The sequence below is a fragment of the Rana temporaria genome, chromosome 6 (assembly GCF_905171775.1).
Source record: "Rana temporaria chromosome 6, aRanTem1.1, whole genome shotgun sequence".
NCBI lineage: Eukaryota > Metazoa > Chordata > Amphibia > Anura > Ranidae > Rana > Rana temporaria.
In genome coordinates, this window is record NC_053494.1 from 112,904,633 (window position 1) to 112,929,719 (window position 25,087).

Consider the following 25,087-nt stretch of genomic DNA (forward strand, 5'->3'; position numbering starts at 1 on the left):
TGTGGCATAGTCCTCCAGCCTTCCGTGTGCCATAGCCTTCCAACCTTCCGTGTGCCATAGCCTTCCAGCCTTCCATGTGCCATAGCCTTCCAACCTTCCATGTGCCATGGCCTTCCAGCCAGGCTATGGCACATGGAAGGCTGGAAGGCTATGGCACATGGAAGTTTGGAAGGCTATGGCACACGGAAGGCTGGACAGCTATGACACACGGAAGGAAGGCTATGGAACAATGAAGGCTATGGCACATGGAAGGCTGGAAGACTATGGCATATGGAAGGCTATGGCACATGGAAGGTTGCAAGGCTGAGGCACATGGAAGGCTATGGCACATGGAAGGCTGGACAGCTATTGCACACGGAAGGCTGAACAACTATGGCACATGGAAGGCTATGGCACATGGAAGGCTGGACAGCTATGGCAATGGAAGGCTGTGGCACATGGAAGGCTATCAGCCTCCCATGAGCCATAGCCTCCAAGTGCCATAGCCTTCCATGTTCCATAGCCTTCCAGCTTTTCATGTGCCATAGCCTTCCATGTGCCATAGTCTTCTAGACTTCCATGTGCCATAGTCTTCCTGCTTTACATGTACCATAGTGATCCTTCCTGCCTTCCTTGTACCATAGTGAACCTTCCTTCCTTGTACCATAGTGATCCTTCCTTCATGCCTTCCTTGTACCATAGTGATCCTTCCTTCCTGCCTTCCTTGTACCACAGTGATCCTTCCTTGTACCACAGTGATCCTTCCTTGTACCATAGTGATTCTTCCTTCCGTGTACCATAGTGATCCTTCCTTCCTGCCTTCCTTGTACCACAGTGATCCTTCCTTCATGTCTTCCATGTACCATAGTGTTCCTGCCTTCCTTGTACCATAGTGATCATTCCTTCCTTGTACCATAGTGATCCTTCCTTCCTGCCTTCCTTGTACCATAGTGATCCTTCCTTCCTTGTACCATAGTGATCCTTCCTTCCTGCCTCCCTTGTACCACAGGGGTCCTGCCTTCCATGTACCATAGTGATCCTTCCTTCCTTCCTTCCTTGTACCATAGTGATCCTTCCTTCCTGCCTTCCTTGTACCATAGTGATTCTTCCTTCCTTGTACCACAGTGATCCTGCCTTCCATGTACCATAGTGATCCTTCCTGCCTTCCTTGTACCATAGTGATCCTTCCTTCCTTGTACCATAGTGATCCTTCCTTCCTGCCTTCCTTCCTTGTACCATAGTGATCCTTCCTTCCTTCCTTCCTTGTACTATAGTGATCCTGCCTTCCATGTACCATAGTGTCCCCTCTTCCTTCTCTCTCTCCCTATGGGGTCATACTGCAGTACTTATTCTTTGGCTCCAGCCCGGGTTCCTCAGATCCTTTATAATCCTCTATTTTAAGCTCTCTGTCTATGCTCAATGTATACAAAACCAGATGTGTTGGAAGTAATTTTCTAAATGATTGTGTTGAGGTTTATATGTATCTATGAGACTCCAGCTTGTGTCACAGCTATCAAAGCATATTTAGAGGGACAAGGAAGCCCAGGTTTTGTTTAACCATGGCCCTTAGGCCAAAAAGTTCAAAAATGTGAGGTATACGTAATACATAGGCAGGGCAAAGGGGGTGGAGTCAGCGGCTGAGCCAGGGGGAGGGGGGTTGGGCAAAATGAGGTTTTCGCCTAGGGTGTCAAAAATCCTTGCACCAACCCTGTTTGGTGGGCACTGGTAAGGCTGCATTTGGTGGGCACCGGTAAGGCTGCATTTGGTGTGGTAAGGCTGCATTTGGTGGGCACTGGTAAGGCTGCATTTGGTGGGCACTGGTAAGGCTGCATTTGGTGGGCACTGGTAAGGCTACATTGATCTCTTGTATAATTTTTGCAGTCTCTGACCATCTCCTGTAGTATGTCTGCAGCCTCTGATTACCTTTTGTGTCATGTCTGTAGTCTTTGATCATCTCCTGTAGTATGTCTGGGGGCTCTTTCTAACAGAGGCCCTCTTTGCGCGCATTAGAGAGACCCCTTCCTCCAGGTCCCATTAGCGTACTCCTTGCTCTTTCTGTATTTTTTTATTGTTAAGAGATCATGGGAGGATCCCAGGGTAACGAAGACTCCTTAGGGGAGCATCTTTGTGTTTGAATTGTTGCCATAGAAACACGTGTAAAGGGAAGGAGTTAGTAAAGATAACCACGCCCACGTGGCGGCGCCAGAAATATTTCTGCACCCAGGCGCCTGTGACCCTAGGATCGGCCCTGCCTTTCGGGTAGAATTAGGGACACCTTAGAGTTATTCTCTCAAATCTGGACTCTCTGGGATCAATCCCCATGCAGTCAACAGGGGACTTCCCCTACCTCTTCCTGACTCAATATTCTCTTTTCCCATCCCATAATCATTGATCATATTTTGATGTTAGTGCAGACCATATAAGAAAATACAGTTTCACTGTAGAACTTTGTAACCCAACATAGATGTCTTATATCTCGTATACCATTATACCATAAAAAGTTCTATAAAGCCAATAAACTTTATTTACCCAGAAAAAAATGCCATGATCAAAATGTATGTTTACTTGACACAAAGGCCCGTATTCACAAAGGAGTTACGACGGCATATCTCCAGATACGCCGTCGTACCTCTGAGTGTGAGGCGTCGCATCTCCGCGCCTGATTCAAAGAATCAGATACGCTTCACGTTGCCTAGATACGAGCGGCGTAAGTCTCTTACGCCGTCGTATCTTAGGGTGCATATTTACGCTGGCCGCTAGGGGCGCTTCTGTATATTTCCGCGTAGAATATGCAAATTAGCTAGATACGCCAATTCACGAATGTACGTGCGCCCGGCGTATCAAGATACGTCATTTACGTAAGGCGTCGGACCGGCGTAAAGTTACCCCTCATAAAGCAGGGGTAAGTCATGTTAGGTATGGACGTCGGAAACGTCCGAACAGCGTCGTCTTACGTCGTTTGCGTAAGTCGTCCGTGAATGGGGCTGGGCGTAGGTTACGTTCACGTTGCCTAAGCATTGAGCGGGTGTAATTTACTTTGAAAATTCGACGTGATACTGAGCATGCGCACGCATGCGCCGTTCAATAAGAGCGTCATTTACGTGGGGTCACGAAACATTTACATACAACACGCCCCCTACCAGCCTAGTTTGAATTAGGCGGGCTTACGCCGTGTCAGATACACTACGCCGCCGTAACTTAGAGCGCAAGTTGTTTCTGAATACGGGACCTGCCGCTCTAAGTTACGGCGGCGTAGTGTATCTGAGATACGCTACGCCTGCCTAAAGATAGGCACTTCTTTGAGAATCTGGGCCAAAGAGTTTGTAGGACTCCTGTATTCTCAGCTGGTGAAAATTTATGTAAGTAATGAATAAAGGTATACAAAAAAAAAACATTTAAACCAAAATCTTTGTAGCCAATGGTAATTTTATACAGATTTGTTTAATTTAATTTACATTGACTTTATGTAACAATGTATGATTTATGATCTCTTATTATGAACTTTATATCTTTTATGAATTGAATATGGCATCTTTAAAAATCAATACATCAATAAAGAAAATTTTACAGTATTATTGTTAATATGGTACTGATGTCCTTAACACAGAGGCAAGCAAAAGCTTGTTTATGTTTCTTTCATCTGGCTGGAGCACTTCCATTTCTTTTGATGTCGCTTTTCCCAACTTTGACACATTATAATAAATTGTATATGTAAATGAAATCTAATGATTGAAATGTAAACACCTTTTTTTTGCCGTATCTCTAGGTACAGAAAGTCACACTTCGTTCCTTTCACAAAAGATCTCAAGTAAAACCATCTTGTTCTATGGATCCAATCAGAGATTTGCTTATTTGGGCTGTTGTTCAAAACCGAAAAGAACTTGCAGAAATCTTTTGGGCACAGGTACTAACAGATAATTTATTTACTGGAAAATTGCAATAAGAGTTCAATAACACTGCTTATAAGGAACAGCCACCATTAGATATGTGTCATACTTATCACTGAAAGCTCTAAAGCATATCTAAAGTTGAATTGTCTCTCATGCATTTAAGGTCTCCAACTAGGGTAATTAAAATTTAGAAATGTGATAAATTCATTTAAAATAGAGGTCACTTTAGGTAAAAAATAATTTCAGTAAGTCCCGATATATACGGTAGGTTACTGAATTAATGTATGATACTCAAATTACCTGTAAAAGTCTTGCCCCCTTCTACTTCCCTCTTTTAAATGTTTCTGTAATGTAATGGCAGCCTCAGAGAGATAGAGACTCAGATAGAGTAAGGAGGCAGGACCAAGCTCTACATTTAAAGGAAATGTAAATATTTTAATATATTTTTTAAATTCTGTAATAAGGACACAGTTGATTGCCTCGTTATACAGTAGCTACTGTATATTCAAGTAATGATAGTAATATGTCTTTTTAACAAGAATTGCCTCTACAACTGATGCATTTGATCAGTAGTAAAATAATATTTACAGAAGCTGATACTGCTTCTGAGTTATTAAATTCAAACTTGCTGTTATCAGTTTTTGCATACTGTAGTGTAGCTGTAACAGTATAAAGAAATCATCCAAATGAACTGACGTAGGGTATCTGTAACTTGAAGATTATTAAGTATGTGCAGAAAAAGATGTACAATTTAAACAGGGAAAGAATGGGGGAAAAGTGTAAATACAGTACAGAACAATGTTAATATATTATAAAGTACTGCAATCTGGAGTTTTTCAAAGAAAGTTCTCTGTGGCTCAATCTGAGCACTAGGTGGCAGTACAGCACATTCTCTAAAAGGCTCTATATCAGGTGTCTCCTCCTTTGACGGCCATATTGTACATTTTACACATATTCACAGGCCAAAAAAAAACAGTTATTTATAAATGAATATGCAACAGCAGAATAGAATAGAATTTGACAGGTTGCCAGCAGTAGAGCTGGATGGTGCACCTGTATCCTTCGCTCGCACCCAAATGCCTTATCCTCATGCACTAGGGCTAAACTTCTAGTGTTAACAGGGCCTTACATCTATGTTACCGTCTCCCCCCCCATACATTTGGTCCCCATCAGAGTCTCCCCACACATTTGTGTCCCATCACAGTCTCCCCAAACATCTGTGTACCTGATAGACCCCCCCCCCCCGCTCATTTGTGTCCCCATTAGAGTCCCCCTGCATATTTGTGTCCCTATCAGAGATGCCCTGAATATTTTTGTTCCCTTTAGACCCGGTTCACACTGGGGCGACAGGACAGGCGGCTCAGCCGCCTGACGTGTCGCGTCCCATTGAATGCAATGGAACCGTTCTAATAGGAGCGACGCAAGTCGCTCCGACTTAGAAAAAAGGTTCCTGTAGTATTTCGGTGGCGGCTCGGGGCGACCGGCATTGACTTCTATACAGAAGTCGTTTCGCGAATCGCCTCTAAAGTCGTCCTCAGGACGACTTGCAGAGTCGCCCCCGAAGTCGGGCCGCCTATGTGTGAACCGACTCTTCGAGATACCCTGCATATTTGTGTCCCCATCAGACACCCCCGACACATTTGTATCAGCATCAGAGCCCCCCCACACACTGTGTCCCCATCAGACCCCCACTGCATAGTTGTGTCCCTAGCAGACCCCCCAACACACATCTGTGTCATCATCAAAGCCCCTCTACATCAGAGACCCCCACATATTTGTGTTCCCATCAGAGACCCCCTGAACATTTCTGTCCCATCAGGTATCCCCACATATTTGTATCCCCCATAGAGATAACCCACACATTTGTGTCCCCCTTAGAGCCTCCACACATTTGTGGCCCTGTCAGAGTCCCCCTACATATTTGTCTCCGCATCAGAGACCCTCTGAATATGTGTGTTTACATAAGAAACCCCACAAATATTTTTGCCCCCATTGGAGACATCTGCATATTTCGGTCCAGTGGCGGCTGGTGCTCCAAATTTTTTGGGGGGGCGCAAACGGAAAAAAAAAATTGTAGCCTCACTGTGCCCATCACATGCAGCCACTGTGCCATCAAACGCAGCCACTGTGCCATGTCACCAAATGCAGCCACTGTGCCATCAATTGTCACCACTGTGCCATGCCATCAAACACAGCAACTGTGCCATCAATTGTCACCACTGTGCCATGCAACACAGCAACTGTGCCATCAATTGTCACCACTGTGCCATGCCACCAAATGCAGCCACTGTGCCATCAATTGTCACCACTGTGCCATGCCATCAAACGCAGCCACTGTGCCATCAATTGTCACCACTGTGCCATGCCATCAAACACAGCAACTGTGCCATCAATTGTCACCACTGTGCCATGCAACACAGCAACTGTGCCATCAATTGTCACCACTGTGCCATGCCATCAAATGCAGTCACTGTGCCATCAATTGTCACCACTGTGCCATGCCATCAAACACAGCAACTGTGCCATCAATTGTCACCACTGTGCCATGCCATCAACGCAACCACTGTGCCCCTCAATTGTTGCCACTGTGCCAATTGTCACCACTGTGCCCTTTAATTGTCACCACTGTGCCCATTGATGCCACTGTGCATGTCACTGTGCCCTTTAATTGTCACCACTGTGCCCCATGATGCCACTGTGCCCATTGTCACCACTTTGCCCCATGATGCCACTGTGCCCATTGTCACTACTGTGCCCCATGATGCCACTGTGCCCATTGTCACCACTGTGCCCCATGATCCCACTGTGCCCATTGTCACTACTGTGCCCCATGATGCCACTGTGCCCATTGTCACCACTGTGCCCCATGATGCCACTGTGCCCATTGTCACCACTGTGCCCCATGATGCCACTGTGCCCTTTGTCACCACTGTGCCCCATGATGCCACTGTGCCCATTGTCGCCCCTTTCCCTGTAAAAAGCACTTACCTGAAGCTTCCATGTCCTCCCTCGATGTCTTCTGCCGCCGTGGTGAGGCTTCAGCCAATCAGGTTCCTGATAACCAGAATCCGGGAACCTGATTGGCTGAAACGGCCGTCAGTCTTATGCAAGGAACTTGAAAAGCCTATCAGAGCCAGCAGCTCTGATAGACAGTTCCCCTCAGCCAATCAGCTGCCGCTATTCAGGTAACCGGCGCCCTATGTCCGGTTATATGAATAGACCAGCGGCAGCTGGCAACAATGATATAACACACGTTCAATGCAATGCAATGCAATGAATGTGTGTTATTTGCGATAGGGGGTGGCGCTGCAGCGCCCTCTATTGACGGCCGCCAGAACTGAAAGTAAAAGTAAAAATTAAATTTTAAGCTAAATAAAATGTCTTAAAGGGCCCGTTTTTTTGTTTGTTTTTTAACTTCAGGAGGGGGGAGCGGCATCCGGGCCCCCCCCTATGGATGGGCCGCCACTGTTTCAGTCCCTTATAGAGCCCACCCACACATCTGTGTCCTAGTCAGAGCCCCTCACACACATTTGTGCAGAGACCCCTGCACATTTATTTCCCCCTTAGAGCACTCCTTCCACATTTTGTCCCTCATCAGAGCCACTTCTTCATATTTGTGTCCCCATCAGAACCCCCCAACAGCACCAGCAGTGACATTTGCACATCAGTGTCTGGCTTCAGTACAGTTCTGCTGAATCTACCGACTGACACCCTACTGTTACACATGCAAGTGGTATGCAAAATTACAGTGGTAATGGACACTGATACTAACAGTGGGACTGTAGCAAAGGTTCTAGCTGGCTGTCCTAGCTTTAAACAACTTAGTGAGGTGCTAGGTTGGCGGGACCTGCACGGCATACTGCCAGGGGGTGAGCATGCACTTCAGGTCCTGCTACCAGACATTGTTTGAGCAGAAACCAACCCTACCCTGTAGTACATCTGAGGACTCAAGCTGCGGCCTGAAAAATTTGCAGCAGGCTGGATGTGGCCCCTGCTCTATAGTAACAGAGGCTAGGGAAAAATGACTACTTCAGGAAAGAGTACAGTACAAAACAGTTACTTGCACGTATCCTTACAGGCAGCATTTCTTACAGTAATGTACAGGCAAGGCCTAGTAACACAGATGAACAGCTGGAGGGATCTCTGGGCTTGTAACAAGGGTGAGTGGCTGTAGGAATCTCAGGGATGGTAGCATAGGCTAGCCACTAGGAAAGCAGGGCTTCCCCACTTGAAGAACAGTATTCAGGTTACGGTAGCTATTGTAGCAGTGTTTTCTGCAGTGACTAGGTCTTCCCTGAAAGCTGTGTGCTACTGGGCTCCTGCTCATCTGTCTGAATGCCAGGCATAACAGTGGAGAAATGTACACCTGGCTGCCAATCATATGCCCAGCCACCTTTGTCTCCAAGGGTGCAGTCTTTTTGAGCTGCTAAATGAGGAAATGTTGAGTAAAAGGGGCACTATTTTCAGGTGCTTCCACAAACCTTATATCCTGCAAAAAAAAAAAGTATTTTCTTTCTTAGGTTCTTACTAGTGACAAGTAAAAACCTTTACATGAGTTTTAATCCTTCCCCATGCTATCTAATACTTGAGAAACATTGTTGGCCTGACATGCACTTTAATGTGACAGGGATATTTTCATATTACAGCATAGACTAATCTCCCTTGCTTCCCTGCAGCTTCCTTCCAGTGCTTGTGGGGTTGTATGAACAAAGAATGTAAGCTGAATGCAGATAAGTAATTTGTAAACTTAGAATAACCACACATTTATTATTTCTTTGTGTTTGTTATGTCTAGTGCCGCGACTGCATGGCTGCCGCCCTCGCCTGTAGTAAGATTCTAAAAGAGCTCTCCAAAGAAGAAGAAGACACAGACACATCTGAAGACATGCTGGCAATGGCTGAAGACTTTGAGCAAAAAGCGATCGGTAAGTGAATAATTTAAAGTGACCACAGTGTTAAGTTACAAACTAGGGAGTTAATTAAGAATGCTATTATTTTACTTATGTTAGATTTTATGCAGGAGTTGTACTTCATGAAAATTATTTGCAGCATCAAATTGACTATTACAAAAGACAATCAGTGCATGGAAAAATGTTGACCTTTTGCTTGTTGTCTACTGGAAACCTGTATTTTCTTTTTCTTTTTTGTAACCTATTTTGGTCTGTTTTATTTTTGTGTCCCTCTGTGTCCTCTTGAAGTTCTTTCCCTCCACTTCTTTCCCTGTAGAAACACCTGGACGTCAGACTAACTTGGTCTGATTTACTAAAGGAGTTAAGAATCTTCGCACAATATATTGTGTGTATGAATATTCACTTTATCCCATCATGCTCAGATAAAATAAACAATCAGGAGTCAGTGTTTCACATAAATGAATAATTGAAGTGAATATTCACATCATCTTATTGTGTGTAGATTTTCAGCTCATTTAGTAACTAACTCTCAGGCTAAAAAATGGGGGAAAATTCCTCTAATGCCCCGTACACACCATCACTTTATGTGATGAAAAAAAACGATGTTTTTAAAAACGTCACTTTAATTGACCGTGTGTGGGGGAAAACGTTGTTTTATGTCTTGTAAAAAACGACCAAAAAAAATTGAAGCATGCTTCAATTTTATGTGTCGTTTTTCAAAACGTAATTTTTTACTTCACAAAAATTGACCGTGTGTAGCAAAAAACGTTGTTTAAAACGACGTTTTTTCACCCGCGCATGCTCTGAAGCTACTTATGAAGCAAGCTTCAATGGAAAAAGTGGTGAGAACGTAACCTCGCTTTGCTAGAACATTGTGAGAAAAACGATGGTGTGTAGGCAACTTCGTCTTTGAAAATTGAAGTTTCAAAAACGTCATTTTTTACTTCACAGAAAATGTAGTTTTTTTTCATCACATAAAGTGATGGTGTGTACGGGGCATTACACCAAAGTAAGTGTCCCCATTGGAGCCTTTTTCCCAAATGCCTCAATAAATATCCACAGGAAACAAGTGTCCCCCCAAGATGATTTTTCCTGTATTTCTTTTTCAGAAATAGGTGTCATTCTCTCCAGTGGGATCACATACAGAAAAAAAAAGAAAAAGAAAAGTTAAAAACCTGGTTTTAATATGTCCACTCTCTATCTGAAACAGTCCAATGTATGTAGGTTGACAGGATTGTCTGTGGTGTATTGCATCTTCTCCTATACAGAAACGTATCTCTAAAAATGTCCAGGTCTGTTCAAACGATAAACATTTTTTTCCTGTAAATTAAGGTGTTTTCACTGAAAGCTACAGAAAAGATGAGGAAAGAGCTCTAAAACTACTTATACGGGTTTCTGAAGCCTGGGGACAAGCTACCTGTCTGAAATTAGCCCTCGAGGCTAAGGACATGAAATTTGTGTCTCATGGAGGTGTTCAGGTTAGTTTGATTACTATCTAAATATATATTTTTAAAACACTAGTTACCTTCAAATTATGTTTTTCATCAGTAATGCAGTTTGAAGAAATAACAATATATATTGAATAGTTGTACACACATACTTTTTGCAACTAGCACATATAATCTTGACACTAAATATGGGACCTGCTGTTGCTGCCTCTCCTTCAAAAAATGATTTGCTTGACTGTGTCCAGCTTACATTCTTTTGTTTTATTGGCCTGTAATAAGTATGCCGTAAATGAGTGTCAAAATTCCTTATCTCTTTATTCATTTCTGGTCAGACACTAATGCCTCGTTCACACTATGAGAATATCAGAAGAATCTTGTGACAGAATACAACTTTGGAAGTGATGTAATGTGTTGTAATCAGAGCTTTTTTTCTCAGAAAATAGGTGCAGGAACTCAACCACGACCCCGTTCAGATTTCACAAACAGTAGAAGGGTCTTAAAAGGGCATTAAATACCAGGATTGCATTACATACAGAGTGCAGAGTTCAGGGGGGTTACACACAGAGTACAGAGCTGTGACTTGTACACACAGAAACCAGACTTCTGTGTTTACAAGTGATTGTGGTGATTAGGCACCAAAGGGTCTGAGTCAGAGGTGGTGGAACTGAGTTCCCCCAAGTTCCCCCTGAAAAAAAGCCCTGGTTGTAATGTAATGTATTATTTTGTTTCCGAGCATGTTTGGTCTTGTTTCGGACGAATACTGCCCTGATTAAATGAAAATCGTTCATTCTGTTATCGTACGAGAACATTTTTCGTGTTTGTTCCTTTGGATAATTATGCCTGAACTGTCGTGATCGGCTCTCAAAAAGCTGTGTACTAAGGATGAGCCGAACACCCCCCTAAAGCCTGTGTACTAGGCTGTAGAGAACATTGATGCTAAAGAAAAGGTCAGCAATAGCAGGCTCCATACTTTTCTCACTTTAATAACTTATTTATTGTCATAAAACACCCTGATCCTTGAAGGTTTTTAATGTGGAAATATCCACTAATCAGTAATGCCCTGTACACACGATCGGTTCATCCGATGAAAACGGACTGATGGATTTTTTCATCAGATATCCAATGAAGTAGTTTGGTTTTTCCGCGCTAGGACTAGGTTATGAATGCTGCTGCCTCCCCTTAAGTACTCTCAAATGAGAGTAAATGAATATATGTGTTGACGTTTTGGGGTATATGGCGCTGCTGGTCTGGTGAAGGGCTATCTATCTTCAAATGATATGCAAGTATATAGGCAAATACTGAATGTTGGGTTCCTTCCTTTGGTTTAGCTTAAATATATAGCCACCATTAGGATGTAAGGTCCCCCTTTTTATTGATTGGCAGTGTGTTTCCACTCTCAATTGATGAATGGTTCCTGTGTATCCGCCAAGGACAAAAAATGTTTAAGAAACTCAAATTAAATATAAAGAAACAATACGTTGGTGAAGGGGATATTAGTTGATGTCCCTTAGACCCAGTGTGATATTGGTAGGTGATATCAATTATGTTTGGACTGGGAAATTTTCAATAATCCAATGTGCAAGCTTCTGTTGGTAATTAGTTCACTAAAAAATATATATAATGAATTATGTAAGTTGGCAGAAAAAATCTATATATATAAAGATGGTCCCCAAGTGAAAAACTCTTATTCCGTGACAAACGCTAGTTATCTGTATCATATATAAAGTGTGTATCCAATATCAATGTTCAATCCAACAGACGAAACAGAAAAAAAGGGAGGGGAAAAAAGAAAAAAGAAAAAATTGCAAAAATGTGGAAAATCCTTTGCAATGCAAGCTATTATAGCTTCAAACTGTGCCCACTTAAAGTGCTATGTGCTGCTCAAAAATTGAGTAATAGTGAATATGTCCTCAAATGAAAATAATACAAGTTGAAAATAGCAAAAAATGATGATTGTGAAGAAAAATTTTTTTTATATTTATATATATAGTTCACTTGATTTCTCAGGAACAGGATCAAGAAAAGTAAAAAATCCTTTGCAATGCAGGCTATTATAGCTTCAAACTGCGCCCATTTAAAGTGCTATGTGCTGCTCAAAATTGAGTAATAGTAAATGTGTCCTTAAATATATATATATTTAAGGACACATTTACTATTACTCAATTTTGAGCAGCACATAGCACTTTAAATGGGCGCAGTTTGAAGCTATAATAGCCTGCATTGCAAAGGATTTTTTACTTTTCTTGATCCTGTTCCTGAGAAATCAAGTGAACTATATATATAAATATAAAAAAAATTTTTCTTCACAATCATCATTTTTTGCTATTTTCAACTTGTATTATTTTCATTTGAGGACATATTCACTATTACTCAATTTTTGAGCAGCACATAGCACTTTAAGTGGGCACAGTTTGAAGCTATAATAGCTTGCATTGCAAAGGATTTTCCACATTTTTGCAATTTTTTCTTTTTTCTTTTTTCCCCTCCCTTTTTTTCTGTTTCGTCTGTTGGATTGAACATTGATATTGGATACACACTTTATATATGATACAGATAACTAGCGTTTGTCACGGAATAAGAGTTTTTCACTTGGGGACCATCTTTATATATATAGATTTTTTCTGCCAACTTACATAATTCATTATATATATTTTTTAGTGAACTAATTACCAACAGAAGCTTGCACATTGGATTATTGAAAATTTCCCAGTCCAAACATAATTGATATCACCTACCAATATCACACTGGGTCTAAGGGACATCAACTAATATCCCCTTCACCAACGTATTGTTTCTTTATATTTAATTTGAGTTTCTTAAACATTTTTTGTCCTTGGCGGATACACAGGAACCATTCATCAATTGAGAGTGGAAACACACTGCCAATCAATAAAAAGGGGGACCTTACATCCTAATGGTGGCTATATATTTAAGCTAAACCAAAGGAAGGAACCCAACATTCAGTATTTGCCTATATACTTGCATATCATTTGAAGATAGATAGCCCTTCACCAGACCAGCAGCGCCATATACCCCAAAACGTCAACACAGATATCCAATGAAGCTGACTTTCATCAGTTGTGCCTACACACCATCGGTTAAAAAAACGATCGTTTCAGAACGCAGTGACGTAAAACACAACGACGTGCTGAGAAAAATGAAGTTCAATGCTTCCGAGCATGCATCGACTTGATTCTGAGCATGCATGGATTTTTAACCGATGGATGTGCCCACAGACGATCATTTTTTTCTATCGGTTAGTTAACCATCAGATAATATTAAAACAAGTTCCTAGTTTTTTAACCGATGGATAAAAAACCGATGGGGCCCACACACGATCGGTTAGTCTGATGAAACGGTCCATCAGACCGTTTTCATCAGACAAACCGATCATGTGTACGCGGCATTACAGTGGAAACATTTTCCACTTTCTTCCTGGTAGATCGATAGCTGATGGATTCACATAAATGAAAATGGAATGGAAGGACAGCAGACCTCTCTTTATTACCCATGTTGCTGTCATGCAGATGTTGGTGCAAAATTATTATTTTGAAAAGGAACCCTGGCTATAGTGGGTGAAGTGCCATCATCCCTATTAAATATACAGAAGGAAGCCCCCTGGAGTTGGGACTTTATAGGCACTGAATAAACATTTAAGTTATAAAAAATATAATTAATTGGTACAAAAAAAGATTAAAAACTTAGTAGGACATACAGAGAATCCTACAAATGTATATGTAATGATACAAAATTATCATAAAAGAGTAAAGACACCCAACGTGTTTCGAAGATTCTTCTTCAGAGGTGTCAGAACATAATGATACAGATAATTTTTCTGAAAGGTAAGTGTAGTCATAAATATACATAGCCGCAATGATTTATACAGACACTGAGTGTACACAAAAAAACTATACTGACCAAGTCAGAGAGATTACATCACATACAGTATGTATGCCACTATATTTTAAAACCAAGACAATAGGGGCCAAGGATTGTGCTGATGCTTACAGCCTGCCGGACGCCCACCACTGGGCCACACGTGACCCCAGCCCGGTATAACACTGCAAAAGATTCCCTTAGTGGTCACTGAAGCCGAGGAACACAAAAGTCTTGTGGGGTCTATAGTAAAGACAACCAAGAAGCATGGCCCAATCTATAAAAAGATCAACAACAAATTGCATAGCAATAGAAATAACACTTAGCGTCCGGCGGGGTGTGACAATCAGCGCAATCTTTAGCCCCTGTTGTCTTGGTTTTAAAATTTAGAGGCATACATACTGTATGTGATGTAATCTCTCTGACTTGGTTAGAATAGTTTATTTGTGTACACTCAGGGCCAAATCCACAGCCAGCGGCGCAAAATAAGTTTTTTCTAACTTATGTCATTTAAGTTACGGCGCCCTAAGTTGGTGTCGTAATTGCCGTATCCACAGCGCATTTGCGCCCAAAAGTGCGCCTGCCGTAACGTAAATACGGAGGCGTAAGGCGGGGTTATGGCAAGTGGGAAGGAAGTGGGCGTGCTTCATTGTAATGAGCCGTGACCCCATGCAAATGAAGGTCCGGCCGTACTGCGCATGCGCGCACGAATCTGCTGCTCACTGCGCATGTGCAGAACTTTGCTTGGCGCAATCAGTGAGATAGGTAAAAGGCCAAGTGTACTTAGTTTGAGGATCGCACTGTGCTTAACTAGCTCCAGTCAAACACACTTCATTTGCAAAAGTATTTCCCTGTGTTCCCTTCCATGAGCAATTTGCTTCTGCTCTTAGTTTGTCAGTGTTTGTTGGTAAGTTGTGTTTGATAGAGAAGTGTTGGAGGAGTAGTAGATAGTAGTTGTTGTTTGTTTGTGATAAGTGTAATTTTTGTTTGATTGTTTTTGGTAATTTTTTTATTTTATTTTTTTCTGCTTGGATTTTGTGTTTGGTTTTTGTGTGTTTGTATTTGACTTTGTAGTAGCTGTCTGTGTGTATTTTTGTGTATTTGTTTGGTGTGTATTTTTGTGTGTTTGTATTTGACTTTGTAGTAGCTGTCTGCTTGTGTGTGTATTTTTGTGTGTTTGTCCTGTTTGGCTTCTTGTTGCTGGGTGGTGTCTGTGATGGCCCCCAAACGCAGGAAGCTGAATTTTTCACATGTTGAAAAGCAAATCCTAGCCAGGTATGTCATACAATATGGAAGATATCTACATGGGCCTGATAGCCGGAACACCTCCCCGGCCCAAAGGAAGAGGATCTATGCCAAAATAACAGATCACATAAATGCGGCGGGGGGAGGGGAGACGAGGACCCCCGCTGGCATTAAGAAAAAGATCAATGATCTGAGGAGCGTGGTCCGCAATAAGGTGGCCAAGCTCACTGCGCATAGGAGGGGCACTGGAGGAGGGGGACCATGCCCCATCCGGCTGACTGAGGAGGAATGGGCAGTGGCCCGGTGTTTCGAGCCAGAGCAGGTGGTGGGCCTGCCTGGTTATCAGTCTGATGTTCCTGTGAGGCCAGGTAAGTTTTTTTTTTTGTTTTTTTTGGTGATTAGCATGTGTGGGTGGGGGAAGGGAACATGTGGCAAGTGTGTGGATCCTCAAACCTGTGATTGTTTGGTGTCTTCCACAGATGACCAGGAGATTGCTGGGCCATCAGGCCAGGCTGCTGCACCACCCCAAAGACAGGAGCCTGCTGAGGAGTCCCCAGGGGAGGGGAGTGGCCAAACCTCCCCTCATGAGGAGGCTGAGGGGGAGGAGGATGAGGGGGAGGAGGATGAGGGGGAGGAGGAAGAAGATCTCCAGATTGGCCGGGAAATCATTATTGCCACAGATCTGATGACCTTTGATGATACCCTTGAGGCTAGCCTTGAGGCTCCCCTTGAGGCTACCCCAGAGGCTCCCCTTGAGGCTACCCCAGAGGATCCCCTTGAGGCTACCCCAGAGGATCCCCCAGAGGCTGGCACCAGTCAGGCCACCATCAGGGGTAGCCCCTCCCACTCCTCCCACAACATGCCGCAACCCACAAGGGTCACTCTATCCCCTCCTACCTGGCCACAAGCCTCAGGGGCAGGCAGGATGGCGACCCAGGACACCAGGGTGGGGTCTGAGCATATGCCGGCCAGTCTGCTGAGGGACAATGCCAAGCAGACCCGCAGTCTGGGTGACATCAAAAAAACTATGGCCAAGATGGAGCACAGCCTGGATGTAATGAGGGAGTCACTCAGTGATGTGGCCACCAATTCATTGGGTGTCATCACCTGTTTGTGGTCCCTGCATACCGCCACAACAGGCGTGGGCCAGGAGGTGACTGCCCTCACCCGGGCTGTGCAGGACAACACCCGGGCTGTGCAGGAGAACACCCGGGCTGGCCAGGCCAATACGGCTGCCATCACTGCCTGCCTGACCAGGATAGCAGTGGCCTTGGAGGGCAGGCCAGCCGGAGGTCAGACACCAGGGGAGGCTCCTCCCTCCCCTGCTCACCCCCCCAATGAAGATACTCCCTCCCCTGCTCCCCCCCCCAATGAAGATACTCCCTCCCCTGCTCCCCCCCCCAATGAAGATACTCCCTCCCCTGCTCCCCCCCCCGTGAAGATCCTCCAGGTGGCCGTGCCCGTGGCCGTGGCCGTGCCCGTGCCCCTGCCCGTGGGCAGCCTAGACGGAGCACTCGCCGCCGGACTTAAATACCAGGGGTACTTTTTTTTTTTTTTTTTTTTTTTTTAAAACTTTTGGTTATTATACTGTACTTATGATTTGGTTTATGTGTGTGAATGATGTGTGAATGTGGGGGGGTGGCATTCCTGACAAAATAAGGGTGTCCCCCTCAGTTTTGGTGGAGAAGGGATCCCCAGGACCAGGGAAAAGTCATCCTAGGTTCCTGAATGGTGTATGAATGCACAGTGACATAATTGGAGCCGTGGCGGGGCGTTACTGCTCCCAAGTACCAAAGGGGGGGGGGGTACTTGGATCTAATCCAATTCGATGTGCATGTGATGTGTTTGTGCTAGGGACCACAGTGGTGTGCATTCATGCATTCTCATTGTGACATAAATCAAGTGCGTTTCCAGAGACAAAAACATTCTCAATGTGTCATTAAACATGTGCGTTTACTGTGCAAAGCAACATTCTCATTGTCACATAATTCATGTGCGTTTGCAGTGAAAACAAATAATAACATTGTCACATAATTCATGTGCGTTTGCATCGGAAAAAAAAAAAAACATTGTGACATTTTTTCTGGCCATTTACTGAGAAAATATGCCTTCTGCCAGGCGTCTCCTGGCTACTGTGCCCTCAGTAGACCGGGTAGAGTGGGCTAGGGGGGGATTGCCTGGGTGGGGGGTCAGGTCAGCACGTAAGTTAATCTCCAGTCCCCTTCTCGTTGCAAAGTTATGAAGAATGCAACAAGCCCCTATTATTTGGCACACAAAGTCTGGGGAATACAGCAGTGTACCCCCAGTCTTGTCCAGGCATCTGAAGCGGGACTTCAGCAGGCCAAAAGTACGCTCCACTACTGCCCGGGTGCGAATATGAGCCTCGTTGTAGCGTTGCTCTCCTGGGGTTTGGGGGTTCCGGAATGGGGTCATCATGTGAGGGCCCAGGGCATATCCAGAGTCACCTGGAAGGCAAAAGACAGGAGGATATTAGTCATGCATGTGCCCCATGTGATGTCTACATCATGGGGGGGACATACCTGACACACATGTCACTCACCAACCAGCCAGCTGTCTCCATACACGTTCTGCTCCAATTCACGTGCTATGTTGGTCTGCCTAAAGATGTAGCTGTCATGGCACGAACCTGGAAATTTGGCACACACATGCCAGATGAGGCCATGGGCATCCACGATTACCTGGACATTGATGGAATGCCAGTTTTTTCGATTCCTGAACAGGTGCTCTGTATCATGGGGGGGCTGTAGTGCCACATGGGTACAGTCAATGGCCCCGATGGTCCGTGGGAATCGTGCAATCTGATAGAAATCAGCCATGCTCTTTATTCGCTGGTCCTCCTGGGTGGGCTTTTCAAATTGACTGCCCATGCGTCTCAGTATTGCAGGGACAACCTGGTGCACACACCTGCTCATCGAGGACTGTACCATCCCAGCCAGACCTCCACATGTTCTCTGAAAAGACCCAGTGGCCAGAAAATGCAGGGTGGCCATAACTTTAATATGAGCTGGCAGGGCATGGGATCGTTGGGTTGGGGTGTTCAGATCATCCTGCAGGATCCTGGTTAAGTCCAGGATGGCTTCCTGGTTTAATCTGAAGTGGCCAATGACCTCAGACGCAGTCATGCCAAAGAGATCTTGGCGTGGCCGGTAGATCCTCTCCTGTGCCCTCCTCCTCCTCCTCTGTGCCCTCCTCCTTCTCTGCGCCTGTAAAGTGGCGAGTGCCGTTATTATCATTGATGGCCCAGGCATTTTGGCAGTCACAATGAAGTGTTGGCAGCTATTCCTAAATCGTGTTGCTTCAGCAGACCTTTACAGGGCTGGTGTAAAATTAGGGCTGCTTTTATAAAGTCTAATTTTGCTCCAGAAAACTAACAGGTGCGCACAGGGCGTTATCTACGGCGCACAGGGCGTAATCTACGGCGCACACACTTAATTTTGAGGATCGCCCTATCTCCCTCATTTGCATCTTTGCCTATCAAATAAAGCGGCGTGACTAGCGTAATTTGCGTCAGAGGATGCGCCAGAGTAATTATTTTAAGTAGGACGTAAAAACCGGATTTTTCGTTTTGAGGATCGGGCGCAAAGATACGCGCGGAGTAAAATTAGAAATCTCGAGTTAAGTCGGCGCATCTGCTTTGTGGATTTGCCCCTCAGTGTCTGTATATATAATTATGGCTATTTATATTTATGTCTACACTTACCTTTCAGAAAAATTATCTGCATCATTGTATTCTGACACCTCTGAAGAAGAATCATTGAAATGTGTTAGTGTCTTTACTCTTTTATGATCATTTTGTATCTTTACATATACATTTGTATGATTCTCTGTATGTCCTACTAAGTTTTTAATCCTTTTTTGTACCTATAAATTATATTTTTTATAACATAAACGTTTCAGTGCCTATAAAGTCCCACTTCCAAAGGGCTATCTTTTGTACAAACCGATTATTTATACTGTAATTGACTATGTATCATGAATTATCATGCATAACATGGTGTATATTGATATCCTATTATGAAAATTGAAGAAAGCACTTATACCAATGTGCATCTCCTTGACAAGAAAGGGGACATTGTATTTACTTAATTTACAAATCATAATCTTTACTAGGGATGAGCCGAACACACATCCCCCCCCCCCCCTGTTCGGTTCGCACCATAACCTGCAAACAGACCAAAAGTTTGTGTGAACTTTAGAACCCTGTTAAAGTCTATGGGACTCGAACGTTTGAAATCTAAAGTGCTAATTTTAAAGGCTAATATGCAAGTTATTGTCCCAAAAAGTGTTTGAGGACCCGGGTCCTGCCCCAGGGGACATGTATCAATGCAAAAAAAAAAAGTTTTAAAAACAACCGTTTTTCGGGAGCAGTGATTTTATTAATGCTTAAAGTGAAACAATAAAAGTGAAATATTCCTTTAAATTTCGTACCTGGGGGGGGGGTGTATAGTATGCCTGTAAAGCAGCGCTTGTTTCCCGTGCTTAGAACTGTCCCTGCACGAAATGTAATTTCTGAAGGAAAAAAAGTCATTTAAAATCACTCGCGGCTATAATGAACTGTCGGCTCCCGGCAATAAAGAGAAAAATCAATTATAAAACAAAAATGCGTGGGGGTCCCCCCAAATTCAACACCGTTGGGAAAGTCCTTTATTAAAAATAAAAATGAAAAAATGAAAAAAAAAGATTCCAGCGGTGGTAATCTACTCTCGGTCTTCGGTCTTTTTATGAATGACTTTTCTCTGTATTGCCGGGAGCTGACAATTCATTATAGCCGTGAGTGATTTTAACCTTCCTGGCGGTGTTCCCGAGACTGACTCGGGGTTAGATTTTCCTGCTACGATCGGTAACCCCGAGTCAGTCTCGGGCTTGCCTCGCTAGATCCACAGGCACTTTTTACTTACCTTGTCCCTGGATCCAGCGATGCCACCGCGTTGTGTGAGCGAGCGGGACCTCGCTCGATTCACATAGTGCCTCCGTGTGACGCCGATCTCCGTTCCCTGCGACGTTACGACGCACGGGGACGGAGAACGGCGCCAAATTCAAAAACGTAAACAAACAACTTACATACAGTATACTGTAATCTTATAGATTACAGTACTGTATGTAAAAAAAACACACCCCCCCTGTCCCTAGTGGTCTGTCCTGTGTCATGCATGTCATTTTATATAATAAAAACCTTTTTTTCTCCCTGCAAACTGTAGATTGTCCATAGCAACCAAAAGTGTCCCTTTATGTCAAAAATAGTTTTAGATCAGCTAGAAAACAGCGATAATAAATTATAATCACTTGCAGAATTGTGCGATAGCGATTTGTGGGGAAATTCGTCATAAAAAAAAAAAAAATAATGACAGCAACAATTCTGCAACTGAGCAAATTTCAGTGATTTTAATTTGATTACATTATTGAATAATTTTTATTATAATTATATTATTATTTGTTATAATTATTTATAATTATTTATTATATTATAATTTATAATTTTGTTTTTAAAAAAATGTCATACCCGGGATGCCTATTAGAATCTTGTTTGGTCAGATTTAAGTGAGTTATTTCTAAAAATTACAGACCTACAATATAAAACGCCAAATTTCCTTGCAAATAATGGTACCGCTTTCAGCATGTTTTTTCGGAAAGAATCATACCGCCAGGGAGGTTAAATTACTTTTTTTCCTTCAAAAATTACACTTTGTGCAGAGACAGTTCTAAGCACAGGAAACAAGCGCTGCTTTACAGGCATACTATACACCCCCCCAGGTACGAAATTTTAAATATTTCACTTTTATTGTTTCACTTTAAGCATTATTAAAATCACTGCTCCCGAAAAAATGTCAGGTTTTTTTGCATTGATACATGTCCCCTGGGGCAGGACCCAGGTCCCCAAACACTTTTTATGACAATAACTTGCATATAAGCCTTTAAAATTAGCACTTTAGATTTCTCCCATAGATTTTTACAGGGTGTTCCGCGGCTTTTCGAATTTGCCGCAAACACCCCAAATTGTTCGGCGAACAGGCAATGTTCGAGTCGAACATGAGTTCAACTCGAACTCGAAGCTCATCCCTAATCTTTACCTCCAACATTGGACATTGACAAATGGATTCCTGTTTTCCTTTTTAAAAATGAAATAGCAATTCCTAGAAAATAGTTCTAATTTGTATTAATTTTTTTAATAATTCCTTCTCCTTACAAATGTTGCACATCTCCGCTTGTATTCAGACATCAGAACCCACCACCTATCCCACTTATTTTATTGGAATAACTAATTTTCACAAGCCACAAGGCTCCTGTTTCTATCTAAATAATCACTAAAAGGTAAAACTGTTAGAGCAACACAAAAGTAGATATACGATCAGAGTTTCTCAATCATTTTTTTCAGTCATGGCAACCATTAACATTATGTACAATTTCAAGAAACCCATTTTAAAATTTAAAGAAATAAACAAATCGTTTTACATAACGCAGCAGTATGCACACTTGTGGGCCATCCAACATTAGATGTTATTTTTTTCCTCCATGTTTGCAAACTGATACTGACTAGTATTTTAACAGTTTTTCTACTTACTGCATAACAAAAACCTGTGGCTTTGTGTAAGAAAAAGGTAGGCTTGATCCACTCGCTGGCTTGTTGACAATTTTTGAGAACTTTGTGGTCAATTGTAGGCATTTTGCCAAGGCACCCCTGAAGAACCCAAAAGGCACCCCTGATTGAAAAAGGCTGACATATAAACTGCACAGTTCCATTGATCTCCCATTGTGTATAATAATTAATGGAGTCTAACAGGAATGTACCACCCCAAACACACTAATACAAGTTTATTTTCCTACAGGCATTCCTTACTCGAGTCTGGTTTGGAGAGTTATCTGTCGACAATGAATTATGGAGGGTGATAGTCTGTATGCTCCTTTTTCCTCTCATTTTTACACGTCTGTTAACGTTCAGGTAAGTAAATGAAAAAGGTGAGCAATGATTTATAACCAAGGAATGTAATATGCATTATACTTTTTTAAAGACTCATGTATTTAAGTCAATTTTTTCTAGTGCTTTTCGTGCTGGTCCCTAGGCCTCATGCACAATGGGCATTTTTACAGCTGCTGTTTTGGGCATCAGACTTTTTTTAATAACTGCCTCTAAACTCCCCTGCATGTTATCCTATGTGTTCATGCGCACATAGGCTTTAGCAGCATTTTTTGGCAGGCAATTTTAGTGGCAGAAAAAAAAAACCTTTTCCAGTGTGAGTAAGAGAGTTTTAGCAGAAAAAAGACTGACAGCTCCTAAGCTCTCCTAAACTCTGCTAAATGTTGGTGCCCAGCATTTAGCAGAGCGTTTTTTGGAAGCAAAAGCCTCCTGCGTCCTTAACATCCAGTGAATAGCTGAATGTTCAGGAGTGGGCTGGGAAGCTGGCTGCCACATGCTTAACAACGGGTGAGTCATCAGCTGTCAGTGGTATTCCCCCACTATCAGCTAAAAGTAAAAAAAAACAGTTGCCAGCAAAACAAAATTGAGAAAAAAACTATGTGGATTCCCCTCCCCCCCAAAATCCAAACCAGACCCTTATCCAAGCATGCAGCCTGGCAGGCCAGGAAGGGGGGATGGGGGACAAGTAAACCTGGTATGGGTTGGGTGGTGGGGGAACCCACGCCATTTTTTTCACAATTTTTTATTTCTGGCAACTGTTTTTTTTTTTTTTTACATTACGGAAAACAGCTGATGACTCATACGTTATTAAGGATGCGGCGGCCAGCTTCCCGGCCTTCTCCTTAACTACCAGCTATTCACTGGTTGTTAAGAATGCCTGCTGCCTCACTCCTTAATGTTAATGCTACTAAACATATCTAAAGCTGCGTACACACGACCGTTTTTCATGACGAGAAAAATGCAATTTTTTAAATCGGTCATTAAAAACGATCGTGTGTAGGCTCCAGAGCATTTTTCTTGACGAGAAAAATGGGCATTAAAAATTTAGAACATGCTCTATATTTCACGTTGTTTTTCTCTGCGTGAAAAATGGTCGTATGTACGCTTTAACGACGGGGGAAAAAACGCGCATGCTCAGAAGCAAGTTATGAGAAGGAAAATTTGCATAATCAGCCCAAAGGGTGGCGCCATTCGAATGGAACTTCCCCTTTATAGTGCCGTTGTACGTGTTGTACGTCACCGCGCTTTGCTCAAGCATTTTTTTTTCTCGATCGATCGTATGTATGCAAGGCAGGCTTGACAAGAATCACGTCGAGAAAGACTTATTTTTTTTCCATGACATTAAAACAGTCGTGTGTACGTGGCTTCACACTCTATGCTAAACACTGCCTAATGCCGGCAAAAAAAATGATACAACATTAGTGTTTTTTGTCCAGCATTTTTAAAGCAGTTTTTAGCTTTCTAGTGTGCATGAAGAGGATATAAGAGGAGATAATAGGAATATGTTTTGATGTAAAATATGAAACCGTACTAAGTAAAACCGAATGTAAAACATTATTGTTAAATGTAATGACTATAGGGTCATCACATTTAACAATAATGTTAAACATTCGATTTTAGTTTCATATTTTGCATTAAAGCATATTCCTATTATGTTAGCTTTCCTTGCACATGATTCGACAATTGGCGTAAATGCAACTTCATCTTGTTCACTAAAGTAGAAGTATGGCCTACCCATGACCATACTGTTGCTTTTTAGGGGGGCAAAAAATTCTTCTGGCACATTTACAAAGTGCCACAATGATGTCTGTTTGATTTGCTTCCTTTCTCTCCCTGCAAGCGAAACCCCCATAAATAAATAAATAAGGGGGGAAAACTTCCAGGAGGAGGAGTAAACCTGACACATGATTTTATCAGATCACCTGATAGAGTTCTCATTCTTTTCCAGAGTGTTCTAGGCTGCATTAAGCAGAGAACACTCAGATGGACACCATGCTCTGTGTTTTATAATGAAACAAAAAATACAGACACAATGTGGTATAAAAAATAGCAGGGGGCAGATTGGATAGAGCTGTATCTGATCTTTACTATAAATAACCCTAGCCTTAAGTTAAAGTGTAATTTAAAGCAAAACTTTTTTTAAAGTTTTGTATGGAGTGAACAGGGATTAGAAGACCTGCCATGGTTTATTGCTCTCTTTTTTCCCGTTAGGGAAATCGACTCTCTCCATTTGTCTTGTTTACCCTTATCATCGAAAGTGAAAGTAAAATAAAATCCCTCATTTTAGGTTGACATCATAAAACTAATAGAAGGGAAATCTTCCGATGGGGACACTAGTTCTGGTGACACACCAAGATTCCCTCACTTTAGAGGGATTTCCTCTCACTTCCTGTTTTGGCTTTTAGTTACATTTTAAAGCGGAGTTCCCACAAAAAAATATATATATATATATATTAAGAGCCAGCAGCTACAAATACAGCAGACTTTTAATACATGGACACTTACCTGTCCATCCAGGGCGCCCACGATGTCGGCAGCAGAAGCTGATCTGCCGCTCGTGGATTGGCTGCTGTCGCCGCCATACTGGTAAGGGAATCAGGAAGTGAAGCATTGCGGCTTCACTTCCCGGTTCCCTACTGCGCATGCGCGAGTTGCGCTGCACATCTTCAGTGGTCCCCTCTGTGTTCTGGGACCTGTGTATCTCCCAGAACACAGCGGAGGGTACAGAGCAGGCGCCGGAAGTGGCATAGAACGTTTGCTTTGTTTCACTTTGATTTGTTAATCTAGTTATTTTGTTTAGTTAAAT

The 25,087-nt window shown here is 42.8% G+C and overlaps 1 protein-coding gene across 1 annotated transcript in view; it reads left to right on the forward strand.

Moving 5' to 3' along the window:
* The window catches only part of TRPM2 (transient receptor potential cation channel subfamily M member 2), a 262,145-nt gene that overhangs the window by 151,666 nt on the left and 85,392 nt on the right, over positions 1-25,087 (forward strand). Inside the window, exons 12-15 of the mRNA XM_040357186.1 lie at positions 3,746-3,883; positions 8,664-8,793; positions 10,111-10,256; positions 22,193-22,305. Of these exons, the coding sequence (XP_040213120.1) occupies positions 3,746-3,883; positions 8,664-8,793; positions 10,111-10,256; positions 22,193-22,305 (527 nt within the window). The remainder of the gene's footprint in view (positions 1-3,745; positions 3,884-8,663; positions 8,794-10,110; positions 10,257-22,192; positions 22,306-25,087) is intronic.